At 52.6% G+C, this 23,486-nt stretch overlaps 1 protein-coding gene across 1 annotated transcript; it reads left to right on the top strand.

Annotated features, from left to right (window-relative positions):
* LOC140468462 (membrane-spanning 4-domains subfamily A member 18-like) lies at positions 1-18,940 on the top strand. The gene is made up of 7 exons (XM_072564551.1): positions 1-66; positions 5,813-5,890; positions 11,112-11,225; positions 11,844-11,900; positions 14,944-15,045; positions 15,809-15,901; positions 18,665-18,940. Exons 2-7 carry the CDS (start codon positions 5,816-5,818, stop codon positions 18,665-18,667), a joined length of 444 nt encoding a protein of 147 aa, XP_072420652.1. The 5' UTR covers positions 1-66; positions 5,813-5,815; the 3' UTR covers positions 18,668-18,940.
* The last annotated feature ends 4,546 nt before the right edge of the window (positions 18,941-23,486 follow it).

Here is a 23,486-nt window from a genome sequence, read left to right as displayed (position 1 = left end):
GCGAGCCGCGTGTTTGAAAACGGAGCGAGGCCCGAGCAGCGGCAGCGGCAGAGAGACACCCGGGGGGTAGGTAAGGACACACACCCCACCCCCATCTATAAACATTCATATATTCACAAGGTCATACCGACTCTGGGCATCGACCGGGAAACGGGACGTCACTCACCATCTGGGGGGGGTGGGGCTGGATTGGGACAGACGGAGCTCACCGCTCCCTGGGGGCGGGGCTGACTCTCCTCCTCCCTCATCGTCACCGAAACCCCGCCCCCAAAACCATGACTGGCAGCCCATCCCGTCCCCCTACTGAAACCCCGCCCCCTTTCACATCACCCCGCCCCCACTGAAACCCCGCCCCCTTTCACATCAGCCCGCCCCCCACTGAAACCCCGCCCTCTTCCCATCACCCCGCCCCCTTTCACATCACCCCGCCCCATTTCACATCACCCCGCCCCCACTGAAACTCCGCCCTCTTTCACATCACCCGGCCCCCTACTGAAACCCCGCCCTCTTTCACATCACCCCGCCCGCACCCACCCACCCACCCCACTGAAACCCCGCCCCCTTCCCATCACCCCGCCCCCTTTCACATCACCCCGCCCCTTCTCATCACCCCGCCCCCAACTGAAACCCCGCCCCTTCTCATCACCCCGCCCCTACTGAAACCCCGCCCCTTCTCATCACCCCGCCCCCTACTGAAACCCCGCCCCTTCTCATCATCCCGCCCCCTACTGAAACCCCGCCCCCTTCTCACCGCCCCGCCCCCTACTGAAACCCCGCCCCCTTCGCATCACCCCGCCCCCTTCCCATCACCCCGCCCCCTACTGAAACCCCGCCCCTTCTCATCACCCCGCCCCCTACTGAAACCCCGCCCCTTCTCATCACCCCGCCCCCTTCCCATCACCCCGCCCCCTACTGAAACCCCGCCCCTTCCCATCACCCCGCCCCCTACTGAAACCCCGCCCCTTCTCATCACCCCGCCCCCTACTGAAACCCTGACCCTTCTCATCACCCCGCACCCAGAACCCATCCCCACACCCCCGCCCCTTCACCTCACACTGACCTCCAGACCTGACCCCCGCCCCTTCACCTCACACTGACCTCCAAGCCTGACCCCCGCCCCTTCACCTCACACTGACCTCCAGGCCTGACCCCCGCCCCTTCACCTCACACTGACCTCCAGGCCTGACCCCCGCCCCTTCACCTCACACTGACCTCCAGACCTGGTCCCCACCCCTTCACCTCCCACTGACCTCCAGGCCTGACCCCCGCCCCTTCACCTCACACTGACCTCCAGACCTGGTCCCCACCCCTTCACCTCCCACTGACCTCCAGGCCTGACCCCCGCCCCTTCACCTCACACTGACCTCCAGGCCTGACCCCCGCCCCTTCACCTCACACTGACCTCCAGGCCTGACCCCCGCCCCTTCACCTCCCACTGACCTCCAGGCCTGACCCCCGCCCCTTCACCTCCCACTGACCTCCAGGCCTGACCCCCGCCCCCTCACCTCACACTGACCTCCAGGCCTGACCCCCGCCCCTTCACCTCCCACTGACCTCCAGGCCTGACCCCCGCCCCCTCACCTCCCACTGACCTCCAGGCCTGACCCCCGCCCCCTCACCTCACACTGACCTCCAGACCTGGTCCCCGCCCCTTCACCTCACACTGACCTCCAGGCCTGACCCCCGCCCCCTCACCTCACACTGACCTCCAGGCCTGACCCCCGCCCCTTCACCTCACACTGACCTCCAGGCCTGACCCCCGCCCCTTCACCTCACACTGACCTCCAGGCCTGACCCCCGCCCCTTCACCTCCAACTGACCTCCAGGCCTGACCCCCGCCCCTTCACCTCCCACTGACCTCCAGGCCTGACCCCCGCCCCCTCACTTCCCACTGACCTCCAGGCCTGACCCCCGCCCCTTCACTTCCCACTGACCTCCAGGCCTGACCCCCGCCCCCTCACCTCCCACTGACCTCCAGGCCTGACCCCCGCCCCCTCACCTCACACTGACCTCCAGGCCTGACCCCCGCCCCTTCACCTCCCACTGACCTCCAGGCCTGGTCCCGCCCCTTCACCTCACACTGACCTCCAGGGGAGGGTCAGGGAGGGTGTGTGGGAGGGGAGAGGTCAGGGATAGGATGTCAGAGGGTCAGGGTGGGTGTGTGGGAGGTGACAGGTCAGGGACAGGATGTCGGAGGGTCAGGGAGGGAGTGTGGGAGGTGAGAGGTCAGGGATAGGATGTCGGAGGGGGTCAGGGAGGGGGTGTGGGAGGTGAGGTCAGGGATAGGATGTCAGAGGGTCAGGGAGGGTGTGTCGGAGGTGAGAGGTCAGGGATAGGATGTCGGAGGGGGTCAGGGAGGGGGTGTGGGAGGTGAGAGGTCAGGGATAGGATGTCAGAGGGTCAGGGAGGGGGTGTGGGAGGTGACAGGTCAGGGACAGGATGTCGGAGGGTCAGGGAGGGAGTGTGGGAGGTGAGAGGTCAGGGATAGGATGTCGGAGGGGGTCAGGGAGGGGGTGTGGGAGGTGAGGTCAGGGATAGGATGTCAGAGGGTCAGGGAGGGTGTGTCGGAGGTGAGAGGTCAGGGATAGGATGTCGGAGGGGGTCAGGGAGGGGGTGTGGGAGGTGAGAGGTCAGGGATAGGATGTCAGAGGGTCAGGGAGGGGGTGTGGGAGGTGAGAGGTCAGGGATAGGATGTCAGAGGGTCAGGGAGGGTGTGTCGGAGGTGAGAGGTCAGGGATAGGATGTCGGAGGGGGTCAGGGAGGGGGTGTGGGAGGTGAGAGGTCAGGGATAGGATGTCAGAGGGTCAGGGAGGGGGTGTGGGAGGTGAGAGGTCAGGGATAGGATGTCAGAGGGTCAGGGAGGGGGTGTGGGAGGTGAGAGGTCAGGGATAGGTGCCTGGGAAGTGCTGTGTGTGGAGTGGGCTTGGGTGAAATTTGTCAGCAAACAGGATGGTGGTGGGGATAGTATACTGGCCGGGCAGGTATGAGCTAATGCATGGGGGTTGGATCAGAGTCAGAGTCCTGGACTCTTCAGGCCAAGCTGTGTGTGCTGACCAGCTTTGTCAAACCACACTCGTCCCATTTGCCTACACGTGACCCATAACCCTCTAAACCTTTGCCATTTACATACCTGTCCAAACTACCACTTCCTCTGGCAGTTTATTCCATGTATGTCCCACCCTGTGTGTGAAAAACAGTTGCCCCTTTTAAATCTTTCTCTTCTCAGCTTAAACTTATGCTGTCTAGTTTTGAACTTTCCCACCCTCGGGGGAAAAATACCTTGGCTGTTCACCTTAACTATGCCTCACAATTTTATAAACCTTGATAAGCTCACCCCTCAACCTCTTACACAGCAGGGCAAAAAAAAGTCCCGGCCTATCCAGCTGTCTCCATAAGTCAAACCCTCCAGGCCTGGGAACATCCTTGTAAATTTCTTTCTGTACCCTTTCCAATTGAATAAAATCCTTCCAAACGCAGAGCAACAAGAACGGTACACATCAATCCACAAGTTGCCTCACCAACTGGAACACTGCCAATCCCACTGTTCAGGTTTGTCGTTGTTAAAGGGATTGGAAAGGAGTTGGCCCACGGGTAATGAGGTAGCTGGTAGATAAAACCACTCAGTTGTGTAGAAGAGCACTTCAGGATATGAGGGGAATAAAGTGTTGGTAGGACCACTTTGTCTTTGATAGGGAGGGGTGTAGGGGTTGTAGGGAGTTACAGAGATAGGGAGGGGGTGTAGGGGCAGGAGGGGGTTACAGAGATAGGGAGGGGGTGTAGGGGCAGGAGGGGATTACAGAGATAGGGAGGGGGTGTAGGGGCTGGAGGGGGTTACAGAGATAGGGAGGGGCTGGAGGGGGTTACAGAGATAGGGAGGGGGTGTAGGGGCTGGAGGGGGGTTACAGAGATAGGGAGGGGCTGGAGGGGGGTTACAGAGATAGGGAGGGGCTGGAGGGGGGTTACAGAGATAGGGAGGGGCTGGAGGGGGGTTACAGAGATAGGGAAGGGCTGGAGGGGCTGGAGGGGGATTACAGAGATAGGGAGGGGGTGTAGGGGCAGGAGGGGATTACAGAGATAGGGAGGGGGTGTAGGGGCAGGAGGGGATTACAGAGATAGGGAGGGGGTGGAGGGGCAGGAGGGGATTACAGAGATAGGGAGGGGGTGGAGGGGCAGGAGGGGATTACAGAGATAGGGAGGGGGTGTAGGGGCTGGAGGGGGTTACAGAGATAGGGAGGGGCTGGAGGGGGCTTACAGAGATAGGGAGGGGCTGGAGGGGCTGGAGGGGGGTTACAGAGATAGGGAGGGGCTGGAGGGGGTTACAGAGATAGGAAGGGGGTGTAGGGGCCGGAGGGGGGTTACAGAGATAGGAAGGGGGTGTAGGGGCCGGAGGGGGGTTACAGAGATAGGGAGGGGGTGTAGGGGCCGGAGGGGGGTTACAGAGATAGGGAGGGGGTGTAGGGGCTGGAGGGGGGGTTACAGAGATAGGGAGGGGGTGTAGGGGGTTACAGAGATAGGGAGGGGGTGTAGGGGCTGGAGGGGGGTTACAGAGATAGGGAGGGGGTGTAGGGGCTGGAGGGAGGTTACAGAGATAGGGAGGGGGTGTAGTGGCTGGAGGGGGGTTACAGAGATAGGGAGGGGGTGTAGGGGCTGGAGGGAGGTTACAGAGATAGGGAGGGGGTGTAGGGGGTTACAGATATAGGGAGGGGGTGTAGGCGCCAGAGGGGGTTACAGAGATAGGGAGGGGGTGTAGGGGCTGGAGGGGGGTTACAGAGATAGGGAGGGGGTGTAGGGGCTGGAGGGAGGTTACAGAGATAGGGAGGGGGTGTAGGGGGTTACAGATATAGGGAGGGGGTGTAGGGGCCAGAGGGGGTTACAGAGATAGGGAGGGGGTGTAGGGGCTGGAGGGGGGTTACAGAGATAGGGAGGGGGTGTAGGGGGTTACAGATATAGGGAGGGGGTGTAGGGGCCAGAGGGGGTTACAGAGATAGGGAGGGGGTGTAGGGGCTGGAGGGGGTTACAGAGATAGGAACGGGGTGTAGGGCCTGGAGGGGGGTTACAGAGATAGGAACGGGGTGTAGGGGCTGTAGGGGGGTTACAGAGATAGGAACGGGGTGTAGGGGCTGGAGGGGGGTTACAGAGATAGGGAGGGGGTGTAGGGGCTGGAGGGGGGTTACAGAGATAGGGAGGGGGTGTAGGGGCTGGAGGGGGGTTACAGAGATAGGGAGGGGGTGTAGGGGCTGGAGGGGGGTTACAGAGATAGGGAGGGGGTGTAGGGGCTGGAGGGGGGTTACAGAGATAGGGAGGGGGTGTAGGGGCCGGAGGGGGTTACAGAGATAGGGAGGGGGTGTAGGGGCTGGAGGGGGGTTACAGAGACAGGGAGGGGGCGTCGGGGCCGGAGGGGGTTACAGAGACAGGGAGGGGGCTGGAGGAAGTGGCAGAGTTCAGTGATTGTCAGCGCTGTATCACAGCACAGGTGTGAAGTGTGCTGTGGGAACCTCTGGAAGCATTGCTTCTTCACCTGAATGTCAGGGACCCATCCCTGCTTCGGATCTCCTCTGGAGCTTCAGCTATTATGAAAGGTCATGTCTGCTGACTCTCAGTGTCAGGGCCACTCATGCACAGACATCCGAGACTGTACATGCAACATGAGAGTCGTGAATGTCCTGTGGAACTGCTTGTCCCATTGAAATGTGCCATGATACTGAAAAGGTTGGGATCGACTGATTGAGCTGACCTTGGTAATGTCCTTCTCTGCTGCCTGAGTACCAGGCAATGATGTACGTTGTCTAACGTGGTGTGCTTGTCCCAACAGGTGATGTCATCTGTACTCGATGCGTGCTCTCCTTCCAATTTACTGCGAAATGATCGACGACGCCTGAGACATTTTGGTGTAAGCCCTGTTTGTGTTTCATATACTTGCAGCTTTTAATGTACAATCCTGGAGTCAGTCTCCACTGATTGACGACAGGCCTACCCGAGGAACTGAGCTCTCACTCAAAGGACTGAAGTCCCAGGGTCCAGGCCGGCACTCCTGATGTCAGTCCAAATGGAGCGTTGCTGCAATTCTAAGAGGCTTTAACAAAGTCACTGCTCAGAAGCTCTTTCCCGCTTGCTCCCCAAACTCCACCTGGAGAGTTTGGAACAGGGTGACAGGGGTCACAGTCTCATTGCCAAGGGGGTCAGCCATTTTGGAGTGAGGTGAGGAGAAATGTCATCACACTGAGGGGTTGTGAATCTCTGGAATTGTGAACCCCAGAGAGTTGTGGGTGCTCAGTCATTGAGTACATTCAAGATTGAGATTGAGGGAGCGTTGATTTTGCAGGGAGTCAAAGGAGCTGGGCCCAGTGGACATAGAAGATCAGTGATTGTCCTCAAGTAAAGTGAAGAGTCTCCAGGGGAAGCCCTACCTTTTCCTCATATAGAGTAATCGAGATGTACATCACGGAAACAGACCCTTCAGTCCAACTCGTCCATGCTGACCAGACATCCCAACCTAAACTAGTCCCATTTGCTAGCACTTGGCCCATATCCCTCCAAACCTCTGCTATTCATATGCCCCTCCATATACCACCTTAAATGTGGTATTTCTACCAGGCTCCACCACTTCCTCTGGCAGCACATTCCATACCCGTAACATCCTCTGCATGAAAAAGTTGTCCCTCAGGTCCCTTTTATATCTTTCCCCTCTCACCCTAAACCTATGCCCTCTAGATCTGCACTCCCCCACCCCAGTGGAAAAAACCTTGTCTATTTATCCTATCCATGCCCTTTATGATTTTATAAACCTCTATATAAGGTCACCCTCAGCCTCCAGGGAAACCAGCCCCAGCCTGTTCAGCCTCTCCCTGCAGCTCGGATCCTCCAACCCTGGTAACATCCTTGTAAATCTTTTCTGAATCCTTTCAAGTTTCACAACATCTTTCCGATAGGAAGGAGGCCAGAATTGCACGGAATATTCCAACAGTGGCCTAAACAATGTCCTGTACAGCCGCAACATGACCTCCCAACTCCTGTACTCAATACTCTGACCAATAAAGGGAAGCATACCAAATGCCACCCTCACTATCCTATCTACCTGCAACTCCACTTTCAAGGAGCTATGAACCTGCACTCCAAGGTCTCTTTGTTCAGCAACACTCCCTCGGACCTTACCATTAAGTGAATAAGTCCTGCTAAGATTTGTTTTCCCAAAATGCAGCACCTCGCATTTATCTGAATTAAACTCCATCTGCCCTCTGGCCCATCTGATCAAGATCCCATTGTACTCTGAGGTATCCTTCTTTGCTTGTCCACTACACCTGCAATTTTGGTGTCATCTACAAACTTACTAACTGTACCTCTTTTATATAAATGATTTGGATGTGAACAAATTACAAAAAGCAGCGGATCCAGCACCAGATGGCACTCTACTGGTCACAGGCCTCCAATCTGAAAAGCAACCTTCTACCACCACCTTCTTCTACCTTTGAGCCAGTTCTGTATCCAAATGGCTAGTTCTTCCTGTATATTCCATGAGATCTAACCTTGCTAACCAGTCTCCCATGGGGAACCTTGTTGAACGCCTTACTGAAGTCCATATAGATCACATCTACTGCTCTGCCCTCATCAATCCTCTTTGTTACTTCATCAAAATACACAATCAAGTTTGTGAGACATGATTTCCCACACACAAAGCCATGTTGACTATCCCAAATCAGTCCTTGCCTTTCCAAATACATGTACATCCTGTCCCTCAGGATTCCCTCCAACAACTTGCCCAACACCGACCTCAGGCTCACTGGTCTATAGTTCCCTGGCTTGTCCTTACCGCCCTTCTTAAACAGTGGGACCACGTTAGCTAACCTCCAGTCTTCCAGCATCTCATCATCAATGATACAAATATCTCATCAAGGGGCACAGCAATCACTTTCCTGGTTTCCCACAGAGTTTTCGGGTACACCTGATCAGGTCCTGGGGATTTATTCACTTTTATGTGTTTTAAGACATCCAGCGCTTCCTCCTCTGTAATCTGGGCATTTTATTAAGCTGTCACCATCTATTTCTCCACATTCTGTATCTTCTATGTCTTTCTCCACAGTCATTAGTGATGCAAAATACTCGTTTCATAACTTCCCCACCTCCTGCAGCTCCACATGTAGGTTGCCTTGCTGAACTTTGAGGGGCCCTATTCTCTTCGTAGTTACCCTTTTGACCTTGAATATATTTATATTTGGATTCTCCATAACTCTACTTGCCAAGGATATCTCATCTCCTCCTTTTTGTCCTCCTAATTTTACCTCTTTAGTATACTCCTACTGTCTTTATACTCTTACAAACATCAATTCAATCGCTGCTGTCTGTGCCTGACGTACGTTTCCTGACAAGTTCTGTAACAGAGAATGTCAGGTATCGAGATGATAATAGATCAGAACAATGATACCCAGGGAAAACAGCACTGTCAAAGCAGCAGTACTGAGGGAGTGCTGCAGTGTTCAAGGGTCAGCAATGAGGGAGTGTTGGCATTGCATCCCATTGTTTAAAGGTGAGTTTGAGTGAACACTACACTGTGAGAGGTCAGTGCTGAGGGAGAGCCGCACTGTCGGAGGGTCAGTAACCAGAGATCACCGCACTGTCGGAGGGTCAGTGCTGAGGGAGTGCCGCACTGTCGGAGGGTCAGTGCTGAGGGAGGGCCGCACTGTGGGAGGGTCAGTGCTGAGGGAGTGGGCACTGTCGGAGGGTCAGTGCTGAGGGAGGACCGCACTGTCGGAAGGTCGGTGCTGAGGGAGGGCCGCACTGTCGGAGGGTCGGTGCTGAGGGAGCGCCGCACTGTCGGAGGGTCGGTGCTGAGGGAGGGCCGCACTGTCGGAGGGTCGGTGCTGAGGGAGGGCCGCACTGTCGGAGGGTCAGTGCTGGGGGAGGGCCGCACTGTCGGAGGGTCAGTAACGAGAGATCACCACAGTGTCGGAGGGTCAGTGCTGAGGGAGTGACCATTGTCACTGTCTTCATATTTTTCTCTGGCCATGCTTACCATCTGTTCCACTTGCTCTTTCCTTTCTGTCACTAGCAAAAAAAAAAATTCCAGCTCTTGTCAGTTCTGAGGAGCAAGTTTTGAAGTGTTAACTCTGTTTCTCTCTTACAGGTCTTGTCAGACTTACTGAGATTCTCCAGTACTTCTTATTTTTGTTTCAGACAATTTAGCGTTTGTGGGAGTCTGCTCAGCACACATTTACTGTTCCTTCCCCCTGCATCACTCTCAAGAAAATATGTCACTTTGGCACAACCAGGATGCTTTGGCGTGTTGAAAGACCCAGCACAAATCGGTGCTGTACAAACTCAAAGGAATATTTCTTTCAAACTTCAGTTGCATAAATCTTCTTGATCAGCTGGTTTTCTTTTGGAGAAATGAGAAGATCTATGTCATAGAACATAGTTCAGTATAGGCCCTTGGGTCCTCAATGTTGTGCCAGTGTTTTATCTGACTCTAACCTACATACCCTTCACTGTACTATCATCTTCCATGTGCCTATCCAAGAGTCGTTTGAATGTCCCTAATGTATCGGACTCTGCTACGACTGCCAGCGATGTATTCCATGCATCCACCACTCTCTGTTTAAAGAACCTACCTCTGACATCTCCACTAAACCTTCCTCCAATTACCTTCAAATTGTGCCCCCTCATGATAGACATTTCCCCCATGGGAAAAACTCTCTGGCTATCCATTCCATTTCTTCCTCTCATCATTTTGTACACCTCTATCAAGTCACCTCTCCTCCTCCTTCGTTCCAATGAGAAAAGCCCTACAATCTTTCTTCACAAAACATGCCCTCGCATCCAGGCAGCATCCTGGTAAATCTCCTGTGCACCCCTTCTAAAGCATTTTTCCTATAATGAGGTGACCAGAACTGAACACAATATTCCAAGTGTGGTCTAACCAGGGCTCTATCAAGCTGCAGCATAACCTCACTGCTTTTAAACTCAATCCCCCTGCTAATGAAAGCCAACACAATGAAAGAGGTGGCACAGTGGCTCAGTGGACAGCACTGCTGCCTCTCAGCGCCAAGACCTGGGTTCAGTTCCAGCCTCGAGCAACTGTCTGTGTGGAGTTTGCACATTCTCCCCTTGTGTGCACGGGTTTTGCTCTAAGTGTTCCAGTTTCCTTCTATGTTCCAAAGATGTGTAGGTTAGGGTGAATTGGCCATGCAAAATTGTCCATAATGTTCAGGGGTGTATAGGTTAGTCAGGGGTAAATATTGGTTAGGAGGAATGGGTCTGGGTGGGTTACTCTTCGGAGGGTCGGTGTGGATCAGTTGAGCCAAATGGCCTGTTTCCACACTGTAGGGAATCTATACGCCTTCTTAACAACCCTATCAACTTAGGTGACAACTTTGAGGGATCTATGGATATGGACCCCAAAATCCCCCTGTTCCTCCACACTGCCAAGAATCCTGCCTTTAACCCTGTAATCTGCATTCAAATTCAACCTTCCAAAGTGAATCACTTCACACTTTTCCAAGTTGAACTCCATCTGCCACTTATCAGCCCATTTCTGCATCCTGTCAATGTCTCGTTGGAACCTACAACAGCCTTCCTCACTATTCACGACTCCACCAACCTTCGGGTCATCAGTAAACTTACTAACCCACCCTTCCACTTCCTCATCCAAGCCATTTATAAAAATCAAAAAGGGGCAGAGGTCCCAGAAGTGATCCTTGCAGAGCACCACTGCTCGCGGAGCTCCAGGTTGAATACTTTCCATCTACTATCACCCTCTGTTTTCTATGGGCCAGCCAATTCTGTGTCCAGACAACCGGATTTCCCTGTACCCCATGCCTCCTTATTTTCTGAATGAGCCTATCATGGAGAACTTTATCAAACACCTTGCTAAAACACCACATCCACTGCTCTGCCTCCATCGATGTGTTTTGTCACATCCTCAGAGAATTCAATAAGGTTTGTGAGGCATGACCTGCCCCTCACAAAGCTATGCTGATGGTCTCTAATCAAACTATGGTTTTCCAAGTAATCATAAATCCTGTTTCTCAGAATCCTTGCCAATATTTCAGTCTTTCAAGGTCAATTGTTGTTTTACTCGTTGCTTCTCTGGTCTAACTGCCTCTCTGCCTCATCCGCAGGTCGTACAGGTCATGGTGGGAATAATTAACTTGACGTTTGGTGTCCCGTTATACTTTGCGGCACCATTTGTCGTTTCCATTCGACTGTGGGCCCCTTGGTGGACAGGAATTCTGGTTTGTTAACTTCTCAGTTTCATTGGCACAATAGATTGCTGCATATTCTTGTTCACTTCCTCTCATCAAGCTATGAAGAGCGTCATTTTGCACTTATTATATCCTTGCCACTTGCACACCTGCCTTTCTCAGGTTTGTTAGTTGATGCAAAATCTGAGCCCCCGCCCCACTCAACCACTGGAACAATCACTGGAGATTGTTGCAGTCTGGGGATGAGGAGTCAGTTGGTTTGGACTGAGATGAGCATTGCTGATTTCCCCCTCTGCAAGAGCATTTTCTGTCCAGTGATTCCAACTGGGTAATAAGTGGGGAATAATGGGCTGAGCAAATCTCCCCAAACAGCACATGGTCCAGGAGTTGCCAAATTAAAAATGACCATGGAAGGGTTTAATTTGCTCACATTCCATTTTCCCTCATTCAGGGGAAATGTCCAAATTATGAGTCCAGTCCTTCGAAGTTGCTGGTAAAGCAATCTAACCAGTTTGTTACCAAGCAGTGGTGACTACCTTTCCAAAGTGGATTGTATGTGGAATTGGATGGAGTGAAATCTGTCAATTGGCCAAAAGCACGAGCCAGAAACAGTCTGACCGTCTCTTTGTTGTTTTGTCCCTGTTACAGTTTGTGATTTCAGGAGCACTGACAATGCTCAATATCGACTCACCGGAGCCACGTGTGGTAAGTACAGTAGTGAGCACCAGCATGAGGCACCAAGTGGACCCTCTGTTAAACCGCAGCTGTGGGTCAGTGTATAGTATTCAGCCTCTCAAGGCCAGTAGAGCTTAAGTTTAAACCCCCATCGAATGGCACCATTAGGTGTCAGTATTAATGGTGACGTTCACTCAGGGAGCATATTGCAGGAGCGCTTCAATGTCAGAGGGTCTGAACTGAGGCAACACTGCACAGTCGGAGGATCATGACTGAGGGTGTTCTGACTGCTGGGGGAGGGATGTACTGTTAGAGGAGTCACTCCTGAGGGAGGGCCGCACTGTCGGAGGGTCAGTGCTGAGGGAGGGCCGCACTGTCGGAGGGTCAGTGCTGAGGGAGGGCCGCAATGCCGGAGGGTCAGTGCTGAGGGAGGGCCGCACTGTCGGAGGGTCAGCGCTGAGGGAGGGCCGCAATGCCGGAGGGTCAGCGCTGGGGGAGGGCCGCACTGCCGGAGGGTCAGCGCTGGGGGAGGGCCGCACTGCCGGAGGGTCAGCGCTGGGGGAGGGCCGCACTGCCGGAGGGTCAGCGCTGGGGGAGGGCCGCACTGCCGGAGGGTCAGCGCTGGGGGAGGGCCGCACTGCCGGAGGGTCAGCGCTGGGGGAGGGCCGCACTGCCGGAGGGTCAGCGCTGAGGGAGGGCCGCACTGCCGGAGGGTCAGCGCTGAGGGAGGGCCGCACTGCCGGAGGGTCAGCGCTGAGGGAGGGCCGCACTGCCGGAGGGTCAGCGCTGGGGGAGGGCCGCACTGCCGGAGGGTCAGCGCTGGGGGAGGGCCGCACTGCCGGAGGGTCAGCGCTGGGGGAGGGCCGCACTGCCGGAGGGTCAGCGCTGGGGGAGGGCCGCACTGCCGGAGGGTCAGCGCTGGGGGAGGGCCGCACTGCCGGAGGGTCAGCGCTGGGGGAGGGCCGCACTGCCGGAGGGTCAGCGCTGGGGGAGGGCCGCACTGCCGGAGGGTCAGCGCTGGGGGAGGGCCGCACTGCCGGAGGGTCAGCGCTGGGGGAGGGCCGCACTGCCGGAGGGTCAGCGCTGGGGGAGGGCCGCACTGCCGGAGGGTCAGCGCTGGGGGAGGGCCGCACTGCCGGAGGGTCAGCGCTGGGGGAGGGCCGCACGGCCGGAGGGTCAGCGCTGGGGGAGGGCCGCACGGCCGGAGGGTCAGCGCTGGGGGAGGGCCGCACGGCCGGAGGGTCAGCGCTGGGGGAGGGCCGCACTGCCGGAGGGTCAGCGCTGGGGGAGGGCCGCACTGCCGGAGGGTCAGCGCTGGGGGAGGGCCGCACTGCCGGAGGGTCAGCGCTGGGGGAGGGCCGCACTGCCGGAGGGTCAGCGCTGGGGGAGGGCCGCACTGCCGGAGGGTCAGCGCTGGGGGAGGGCCGCACTGCCGGAGGGTCAGCGCTGGGGGAGGGCCGCACTGCCGGAGGGTCAGCGCTGGGGGAGGGCCGCACTGCCGGAGGGTCAGCGCTGGGGGAGGGCCGCACTGCCGGAGGGTCAGCGCTGGGGGAGGGCCGCACTGCCGGAGGGTCAGCGCTGGGGGAGGGCCGCACTGCCGGAGGGTCAGCGCTGGGGGAGGGCCGCACTGCCGGAGGGTCAGCGCTGGGGGAGGGCCGCACTGCCGGAGGGTCAGCGCTGGGGGAGGGCCGCACTGCCGGAGGGTCAGCGCTGGGGGAGGGCCGCACTGCCGGAGGGTCAGCGCTGGGGGAGGGCCGCACTGCCGGAGGGTCAGCGCTGGGGGAGGGCCGCACTGCCGGAGGGTCAGCGCTGGGGGAGGGCCGCACTGCCGGAGGGTCAGCGCTGGGGGAGGGCCGCACTGCCGGAGGGTCAGCGCTGGGGGAGGGCCGCACTGCCGGAGGGTCAGCGCTGGGGGAGGGCCGCACTGCCGGAGGGTCAGCGCTGGGGGAGGGCCGCACTGCCGGAGGGTCAGCGCTGGGGGAGGGCCGCACTGCCGGAGGGTCAGCGCTGGGGGAGGGCCGCACTGCCGGAGGGTCAGCGCTGGGGGAGGGCCGCACTGCCGGAGGGTCAGCGCTGGGGGAGGGCCGCACTGCCGGAGGGTCAGCGCTGGGGGAGGGCCGCACTGCCGGAGGGTCAGCGCTGGGGGAGGGCCGCACTGCCGGAGGGTCAGCGCTGGGGGAGGGCCGCACTGCCGGAGGGTCAGCGCTGGGGGAGGGCCGCACTGCCGGAGGGTCAGCGCTGGGGGAGGGCCGCACTGCCGGAGGGTCAGCGCTGGGGGAGGGCCGCACTGCCGGAGGGTCAGCGCTGAGGGAGGGCCGCACTGTCGGAGGGTCAGCGCTGAGGGAGGGCTGAGCTGTCTTGAAGGTTGATGCTAAAGTGTATTCTCATAGCTTTCAAAATGGTTTGCTCTCCATGGAACAAAACTGCATCCTGAAAAAGACTCATCAGATCAGATTTCCTTTTGCTCATTTCTTGCAAGGAAGACTACAGGAATGATTGCAATCAGGCCCTCCCATTGGTGATGAGCTGGCAGGTAACTGCATAAGGCTAACCTTCTGGGAGGCTGGACTACCCCCATGTCATCGACCTAATCAACCCAGTAACTGGGGAAGGTGGTCCCCTACCCCTGCAACCTCCTAAGAATGGTGCATTCCCGCACTTCCTGCTTCTTGAACATCCTATTTTTCAATTACTGTACCTTCACCTGCCTGCTGTCCCTCAACCCTGGATTTCCCTCCCTCAATCTCTTTATCTCCTTCTCCTACTTGGATTTCACTCTTTGATCGGATTTTTTTCTGTCACTTGTTGAAGTATCACCTTCAGTAGTTCAGGGTCAAGTTTGTGTCTGATGTACCCTTCTGTGAACCACCCCTTTACAAAGCAAAAGGAGCTGTATGAAGACCTGTTGTTTTGATTGCGTGAAAGGGGCTCAGTGCATCTGGATAGCTGGGTAGTCTTTGCTGTGTTGTAAGCTGCAGTCATGTGGATATTTTGTTTCTGTACTTGCTGATGTAAAATCTATGCGAGAGTGGGCAGATTCCAGACCTTCACCGGTGCCTTTGTTGATTTTCAGAAAAAGTTAGCGATGATCTTTAATTTCGTCAGTGCGATTGCAGCGGCCCTTGGAGCTGTGGTGTACATCCTGTCAACCATGATATCTGGATACTACTTATGGGTAAGGGCTGCCTTTGCTTCAGATCTTGCACCACTTGTTGGTGTGTCTGCGTGTGTGAGCCCCCTAGCACCATTCTCGGCTTCTTGTTACCCTTGTGGCAACATTTCCCACACATGCACAAGCACGATATTGTGGAACCTCCCCCTGCATATCCCTTTCAGAGTCTCCAACACGTTTGGAAGGACTGAGGAAGAGCAAGGAATTAACCCACCCATCAGGTTAATTTGCTAATGGGCAAACCCTAGCGCCAACCTGGGAGGCCAATGCCATCTGACTAGATTGCTGAGGTGGTGAGATTGCATCAAAAGGGGCCGAATGGCCTTCCCTCTCTGTTTCAGCAATCCCCCACTCCCTCCCACCCACCCACAAGCCCAATGGGGGTCATTTAGCTCAGTTGGCTAGATGGCTGATTTGTGACGCGGTGTGCTGCCAACAGCGTGAGTTCAATTCCCATCACCTGAGGCTGAGCTTTCCATGAAGGACTCTCCTCACCTGAGGAATGGTGGCCCTTGGCTTAAATCATCACCAATCTCTGAGGAGAGAGCAGCCCTATGCTCTGGTAAGACTATGGCGACTTGACTTGACTTGACAAGCCCCATGGCATCACCAGGTTCTGCTCGTATTCACAGGGTGGTGGTTTCTTAAAAATAACTTCCTATTTTCTGTTGTAACTTAGTCTGATTTCCATTGTGTATCTCTAGTTGAAACAGAAAGTGGATTGTGACTGACCAATGTTATTTTATCTCTCCTTACCCCTCTACAGCGATCACCTATGCTGATATTGATTTTGCTTTTTATGTATTGTGTGGTGGAGCTGTTTATAGCTCTCCTAGTTGGCATCATCCTCTGTAAAAATGTAAGTAATTGACGCGTCTCGGTCACTTGAGCAAGAAGGGTGCACTGCAGCAATATGGAAGGACATGTCAGCCTTGGAGGGAGAGCAGTTTAGATTCCTCCCTACACTCTGAGGGTTCGGTTACGAGGAGAGATCACACAACCTAGGGTTACATTTTAACAAATTGAGCAGTTTAAGGGATGTTTTGATTTAAGTTTAAAAGATATTAAGGTGAGCAGAGAGAGAAATTATTTCCACTGGTTTTGGCTGGGGGTTGGGGGGGGGGGGGGGGGGAGGGGGAAGTTCTGCATATTGGAGCTATAGCTGTCAGAAATGAAATGAGGAAAGCCTTCAACACTCAGGGACAAAGAGGTTGGAAATTCCTCTTTCCCAAATGGCCATCAGTGCCCGAGCAATTGATAATTTTAAATCTGTGAGTGTTAACTTTCAAGTATGATGGGGAAAGTTAAGGAATGTGGGGTAAAATCACAGATCAGCCAGGGTCTTGCCAGACAGGGGCTGAATGGCCTCCTCCAGTTCCTGTATCCAGTGGCAGGTCTTTCAGACGTACACAGATTGTAGTGGAAGTTTTGTCACCAGATGGAGCTGACAGAGGTGAACGTGGTTGGGAGGAGTTGCACAGACCAATCACCGGAAGGGGTTGTGTGTCACTTATCCATCTCTGTCCATGACATCTGGGAGTGCTGTTTTTAGAAAGGACCTTACCTCCCTCTCTCAGAGGGCCATGAAAGATTCCATTGCACCATTAGAAGAACAGCAAATGGGATTTGGCCCATTATTCTGGGCCCAGTCTTTTCTCTCAGCACTAGGGCAGCACGGTGTCTCAGTGGTTAGCACTGCTGCCTCACGCCACCAGGGAGCTGGGTTCAGATTCACCCTCGGGCGACTGTCTGTGTGGAGTTTGCACATTCTCCCCTTGTCTGCATGTGTTTCCTCCAGGTGCTTCAGTTTCCTCCCACAGTCCAAAGATGTGCACATTAGGTGAATTGGCCATGCTAAATTGCCTCATAGGGTCCAAGGATGTGCAGGTTAGGTAGATTAGCCATGGGAAATGCAAGATTACAGGGATAGGGTGTTTGGGGGGGACGGGGTGGGGGGAGATGAGGCTGGGTGAGATACTCTTCCGAGAGTCGGTGTGGACTGGTTTGGCCAAATCGCCTGTTTCCACACCAGTGATTCTATGACTAAACACAGACTGTTCAGTCAGTATTGGAGAAAGTGAGGACTGCAGATGCTGGAGATCAGAGCTTAAAAATGTGTTGCTGGAAAAGCGCAGCAGGTCAGGCAGCATCCAAGGAGCAGGAGAAGAAGGGCTTATACCTGAAACGTCGATTCTCCTGCTCCTTTGATGCTGCCTGACCTGCTGCGCTTTTCCAACAATACATTTTAAGCTCTGTTCAGTCATTATTGGCTGCTGGTTTCTTCACATTGCAACATTTTATAGCGCTCATCATTGTCTGTAACGGAACTCAGCAGTGCCTGGAGTTTGTGAAATGTGGTGTCTGAGAGGAAGTTATTTCCTTATTCATGGGTCAATGGTACAGCTCTGGATGGGAGGTGACAACACACATTGAAATGCAATAAGACTGAGTCCATCTTGTTTTTTTTTAACAGTTATCTGATGAAAGAGTATACGGTGGGTTTAGGGTTAGTGTGGAAATCCTTTTGATTTTCTTAGGGCAAAGGGAAGCAGCATCCAATGGATGTAAAGTTTGCAACGTGTGGTTATACAGAACTGCAGTTAGTTCATTTAAGAAGCCAATTCCGATGCACAGAAATGAGCAGACCACTGTGGTCGGGCAATTTGCTGTACATTTAATGGATGCCTAGGAACAGGAGCAAGTAGGACGCACCAAATTGTACTTATTCATGTTGCCAGTTTGCAATTCCCGAGAGGGCGTCCTTATCCTGTGGGGAGAAGACCGAAGACTGGATTGACAGAGGACTTTAAGGTTGTGAAAGGATTCTGTCTGTTCTGTCACCACATATCACCCCAGCCCTCTGATTGACAACCAGGCCATTCGGCCCAGCTGCTCCCTGCTGGTGCTTGCACACAGATTCTTCTCCTCTTCAACTCACCCCCACCATCACATCCCTCTGATCGTTTCTCCCTTTCCCCAGCCTTTCCCTTAAACAAATTGACAATATTCTCCTTGACCACCCTCTCTGGGTAGACACAGAAGCCGTTTCCTCTCACGAGCGAGAGACCAGAACAAGGGGCCCATGCATATAAGACAGTCACTAATAAATCCAGTTGGGAATTCAGGAGAAAAGTGGGCAGAATGTGGAACACACCGCCAGAGAGGGTGGTCAAGGAGAATATTGTCAATTTGTTTAAGGGAAAGGCTGGGGAAAGGGAGAAAGGATCAGAGGGATGTGATGGTGGGGGTGAGTTGAAGAGGAGAAGAATCTGTGTGCAAGCACCAGCAGGGAGCAGCTGGGCCGAATGGCCTGGTTGTGAATCAGAGGGCTGGGACGATATGTGGTGACAGAACAGACAGAATCACACTGATGATTGCTGAAGGCCATGCTCATCATTGGACAGTATGGGAGTAAAGAGGAACTGATCACATGGAGTATATTACAGACACAATCCACATGACCTGTTTCTCCAAATTGTCACCTCACCCCAGGTCTGTGCAATTAAAACCTAGACAGGGCCACTTTTCCCAACTGAGTTTGAATCGCAGGCTTGTTGAACTATTGAGGTGCTCCAGCTGTCGTGTTTCTGGTGCTAATTTACAGCTTGTACTTTTTGAACAGTAATGAAGAGGCCTGAGGGACAGAGTGATGCTCAGAGCTTTGAGTTCCAGGCCCCAGGACAAATGCAGAGTTGCTTCCCTCAGGGTGGGAGCTGGACCTTAAACGCCCAGGAGTCTCGCTGTGGAGAAAAGCAATGTTCCTCTCAGACACCAAGAGCAGGTACAACAGAAAATAGCCTTCACTGCAAAAATGGGTTAACTGCCTGCAGCCCTGCTGAGTGAGCAGATGCTCTGTATATATTTAAATATTAAAGTTACACGTATGGAGATATCACAATATGGCTAGTCTGATTGGCAACTGGTTAATAAAGAGCAGAGTTACCGATATATAATTATTAAAAGCACTAAGTGCCTGAAACCATCTTTTATGTACTAAAGATCTGTTGAACTTATCCACATAGAATATATGGTACAGAAATAGTCCATTCTGCTCCAGACAAGCCTCCATCCCCCTTACTAACATATCCTCCCATTCCTTTCTCCCTCGTGTGTTTATCCAATTTCTCCTTAAACACATCAACACTCTTCCCCTGGGTCATGCCGTGTGAGAGCGAGTTCCACAATCTCCCATTATTCTGAATTCTCAACTGGTTTTCTTTCTGAATGTCTAATATCGATAGCCCCCTCGTTCTGGTCTTGTCCATAAGTAGAAATGGTTTCTCCGTGTCTATCCTATCAAACCCCTTCATAAATTTAAAGACATTCAAATGAAAAAAGGCAATTTGTATACAGTGAGTGGTTAGCATCTAGAATGTACTGCCTGAGAGTGCAGGGTCAATCAAGATTTTCAAAAGGGAATTGGATCATTATCTTCGGCGAAAGGTTTTGTAGGGCAGCAGGGAAAAAGTTACATACTGGGTGAGGTGAGTAACTCTTACAGAGAGCTGGTACAGAGCTGACAAGCTGAATGGTCTCCTGGGCTGAGAGTCTACCGTGATTCTATCAGGACAATCCTCAATTTTATCCTGGAGGTATATAGAGAACATAAATATTCAGGGCATGTCAAGTGTGATATAGTGGCCAGAACTTTGCACGGTAACACCAAGTGTGCTAGAGTACTTACAACTTGGAAGGAGATCTATGGATCCACCAAGTCCACGCTGCTTCTCGAGATCAGCTCCTGTTCCCCCTTCTGTCACTGTAGTTCTGAAAGTTTATTTCCTTCTGGTGACTGTCCAGTTTCCTTTTGACATAATTGACCGTTTCCAAATCTACCATATTGACAGGCTGTGAGCTCCAGCTGATTGCCATTCATCAGAAATAGCACTTAGGTCTTCAGAATAGGCTCACATACTCTTTCAAACTTGCTCTGCCATTCAATAAGATCATGGCTTATCTGACTAAAGCCTTAACTCCACCTTCCTGTCTGACCTCCTAACCCTGCACTCGTCAGTTGTTGCAACTGAGGTTGCAGGCCTGTGCTGCCTTTATCTAGTGCTGCTGGTCACAACATATACTTCTAAAACATCTTTTACTCAGTTACTGTAATGGTCTATATACATATTCCATACTGGCATATGGAATATGACAGTATAAAATATACGCTTCTAAGTAAACCTCAAACACAAACAGTCCAGTTAAAGAAACAAAAGAATAAAGCTTTATCTGCTGAGATCAGCTCTACACATAAAATTACTTTGGGTAAATTGTTAATTTGTCAGAAGATAAAGGTAAGATGAATTTTCCAAATGACGTTTGGTCTCACGGCCTGACACATATAGATGAGTGGCATATGGTCATCACCGGCCCCTTTCAGAAGCAGTTCATTCAGAAATCATCTGTTAGAATTCTTCCAGAAGCTGCTCAGAAAAATAGCTGCATGAATTTTCAGCACTGACACCGGATTCGCTGAAATATTGTCAAAACTGATGGAAGAGCAGTTGTACAGCTCAGCACCAAATGAATTCCAACAGTGTCAAATAGCCACAGCTCCTGACAGCCATGAATGTGGCCCCATGATCTCCAATATACAAGCCAAAGCAGTTTGTCTAAGATCTGTAACTTCCAGTAAGTGCCTTTAAAAAAAAATGTTCTTCTCGTGACCTTCTTAAAATATCACTGTCAATACCTTCTCAGTCTTTTAAGTAAACCAACTCTTTAAATAACATTGCTCAAAAAATAATATTAACAAAGGACATGTCTTCATTTTCACATACTTTTAAAATATGTTTCTTTACAAAGTGTACAAAGAAAATTGAGACATTTTCGTTCAGTCTTTATATATAGTAAATGCAATCCTGCCTGATATTCATTTTGGTACTCTGATAATAAAAAAGAAGTTGAAGTAGATTCATAGAATTCTACAGCATGGAGATAAGCCCTTTGGCCCAACTGGTCCATTGTTGACCAAAATATCTGTCCACGCTAACTCCATTTCCCGGCATTTGGCCCATAACCTTCTAAATCTTTCCTATCCATGTATTTGGCCAAATGCCTTTTAAATGTTGTTAATGTACCCGCCTCAACCACTTCTGCTGGCAGCTCATTTGATATGCGTATCACCCTCTGTGTAAAAACAGTTGCCCCTTGGGTTCACTTTCACTGTTTCCCCTCTAACCTTAAACTGATGCCCTCTAGTCTGCAATCATAGGAAAAAGACGGAGTGCATTCACCCTATCCATGCCTCTCATGATCTTATACACTTCTAGAAGATGCCACCTCAGTCTCCTACACTCTAAAGAAAAATGTCTTAGCTTGACCAACTTCTTCCTATACCTCAGACCATTGAGTCCTGGCAACATCCTTGTAAATTTCTTTTGCACTCTTTCCAGTTTGGACAAATCATCAGCAATTGCATTGTTCTTCTCACAATGCAGATAATCTTTAAATGGAAGGGCTGTAATAGTAAATTCTATTGAAATGCTGTGGCATTCTGGTTTTTGAATCATTCCACAGGCTAAGAGTTTGTGATCAGTATATACTGTATACATTTCTCCCTGTAGTCGTGGTAGACAAAAACATTGAACAGCTAGCAGTAGTCCTAAACTTTCTTTTCCAAGCATACAGTATCTCTTTAGATCATTTTAGAAACATATCCCACTGGTTTCCCTATGCCAGCATCTTGTAATAAGACTATAGTACCCCCAGACCATTAGTGTCAATTGCTGCCTTTGTGCAGCCAACACTGGTTCACTCATCAAAATCGCTTTCAACCTCTTAGAAAAATGCTTGGCTTCCCTTGATCTCATTATCTTGGCTTTCATTTGTAGGAAATCAGCCAACAGAGCAGCTAGGAGCATTGAGGTTTGGTTTTGTCTGTGTGGAGTTTGCACATTCTCCCCGTGTCTATGTGGGTTTTCTCTGGGTGCTCCGGTTTCCTCCCACAGTCCAAAGGTGTGCAGGCCAGGTGAATTGGCCATGCTAAATTGTCTCATAGTGTTAGGTGCATTAGTCAGAGGGAAATGGGTCTGGGCGGGTTACTCTTCGGAGGGTCCATGTGGACTGGTTGGGCCGAAGGGCCTGATTCCACACTGTAGGAAATCTGACCTAATCTAATCTAATCAAATCAAACTTGGTGTAGAAGCCACACTCCCCCAAATCTTTCCCTACAACCTCATGGTTTCTCATTAGATTTAGAGTCAGGGCACTCTACCAAATGCTTGTAGAGCATTCTGTTCTTATCTATTACCTGCCTTAGATAGATTACACATACTTTTGCAAACAGATGGTGGTTTTTTAAAAAAAATCATAGAATCCCTACAGTGTGGAAGCAGGCTAGTCAGCCCATTGTATACATGCCAGCCCTCAGAAGAGCATCCCAACCAGACCCATTTTCTACTCTATCCCTGTATTTCCCACAATTAATCCACCTAGCCTGGATACCATGGGGCAATTCAGTATGGCCCAATCCACCTAACCTGCACCTCTTTGGATTGCGGGAGGAAGCCAGAGCACCAGAGGGAAATCAAATCAGGCACTGGACAGAACATGCAAGCTCAACAGACAGTTTCCTGAGGATGGAATCGAACCCAGGTCCGAGAGCTGTATAGCAGCAGTACTGCCCACTGAGTCACTGTGCCATCTGAAAGAGTCACTTTCCAGAAAGGTTGCCTTTTGATTAAATTACCTACCATATGGAAACAGGCCATTTGGCCCAACAAGTCCACTCTGGCCCATCCAGTTCCATGCCCCTATTTACCCTTAATACATCGAATACTATGGGCAATTTAGCATGGCCAATTCACCTTGCGTGCACATCTTTGGATTGCGGGAGGAAACCAGAGCACCCGGAGGAAACCCACGCAGACACGGGGAGAATGTGCAAACTCCTGAGGTTGGAATCGAACCCGGGTCCCTGGCTCTGTGAGGCAGCAGTGCTGACCACTGGAGACACTGTGCCTCCTTGGTGTGATAAGGCCAATATCTAAGTCTTAAAGTATGGCATTTCAAAGGAACCAGCCTCTGCACCTTTAATAAATCCATTTGAAAAGAAGTGAGGCTCTGCAAATGCAGTCTTGGGAAGTGAGGAGTTGTCAGGGAGGTTCCCTCTGATGCTGTACTGACCATTCTGGAGTCTGTGCAATACACAGTCAGACTGAATGGTCTCTGTCTGCACTGCTGGGGTTCGACCATGTCCTGGGAGAACAGTACAACGCATGCGCGGGTCGTTCTCCCCCCCCCCCGGCAGCCGGCTGGAGAGACAAGGCGCATGGCCGTGATGTCATCACGTCGAGGTGCGAAGACGTCGGCGCATGCGGCCTGGCGGTGGGAGACGGTTTGGAGCGAGAGCGCACGAGGCGGAATTTTAAACAAAACGAGGGAAAGAGGGAAGGTGAGAGTCTGAGAAAGAGAGAGAGAGGGAGAGAGAGAGAGAGGGAGGGAGG

This window comes from Chiloscyllium punctatum, chromosome 47 (genome assembly GCF_047496795.1).
Source record: "Chiloscyllium punctatum isolate Juve2018m chromosome 47, sChiPun1.3, whole genome shotgun sequence".
Lineage (NCBI taxonomy): Eukaryota > Metazoa > Chordata > Chondrichthyes > Orectolobiformes > Hemiscylliidae > Chiloscyllium > Chiloscyllium punctatum.
This window is presented reverse-complemented; position numbering and strand designations above follow the sequence as displayed.

Coding starts and splice junctions, on each gene's coding strand:
- LOC140468462 (XM_072564551.1), top strand. CDS start 5,816: ATGTCATCTGTACTCGATGCGTGCTCTCCTTCCAATTTACTGCGAAAT. Junction 5,891..11,111: donor GACGCCTGAGACATTTTGGT/GTAAGCCCTGTT, acceptor CCTCATCCGCAG/GTCGTACAGGTCATGGTGGG. Junction 15,046..15,808: donor TATCTGGATACTACTTATGG/GTAAGGGCTGCC, acceptor ACCCCTCTACAG/CGATCACCTATGCTGATATT.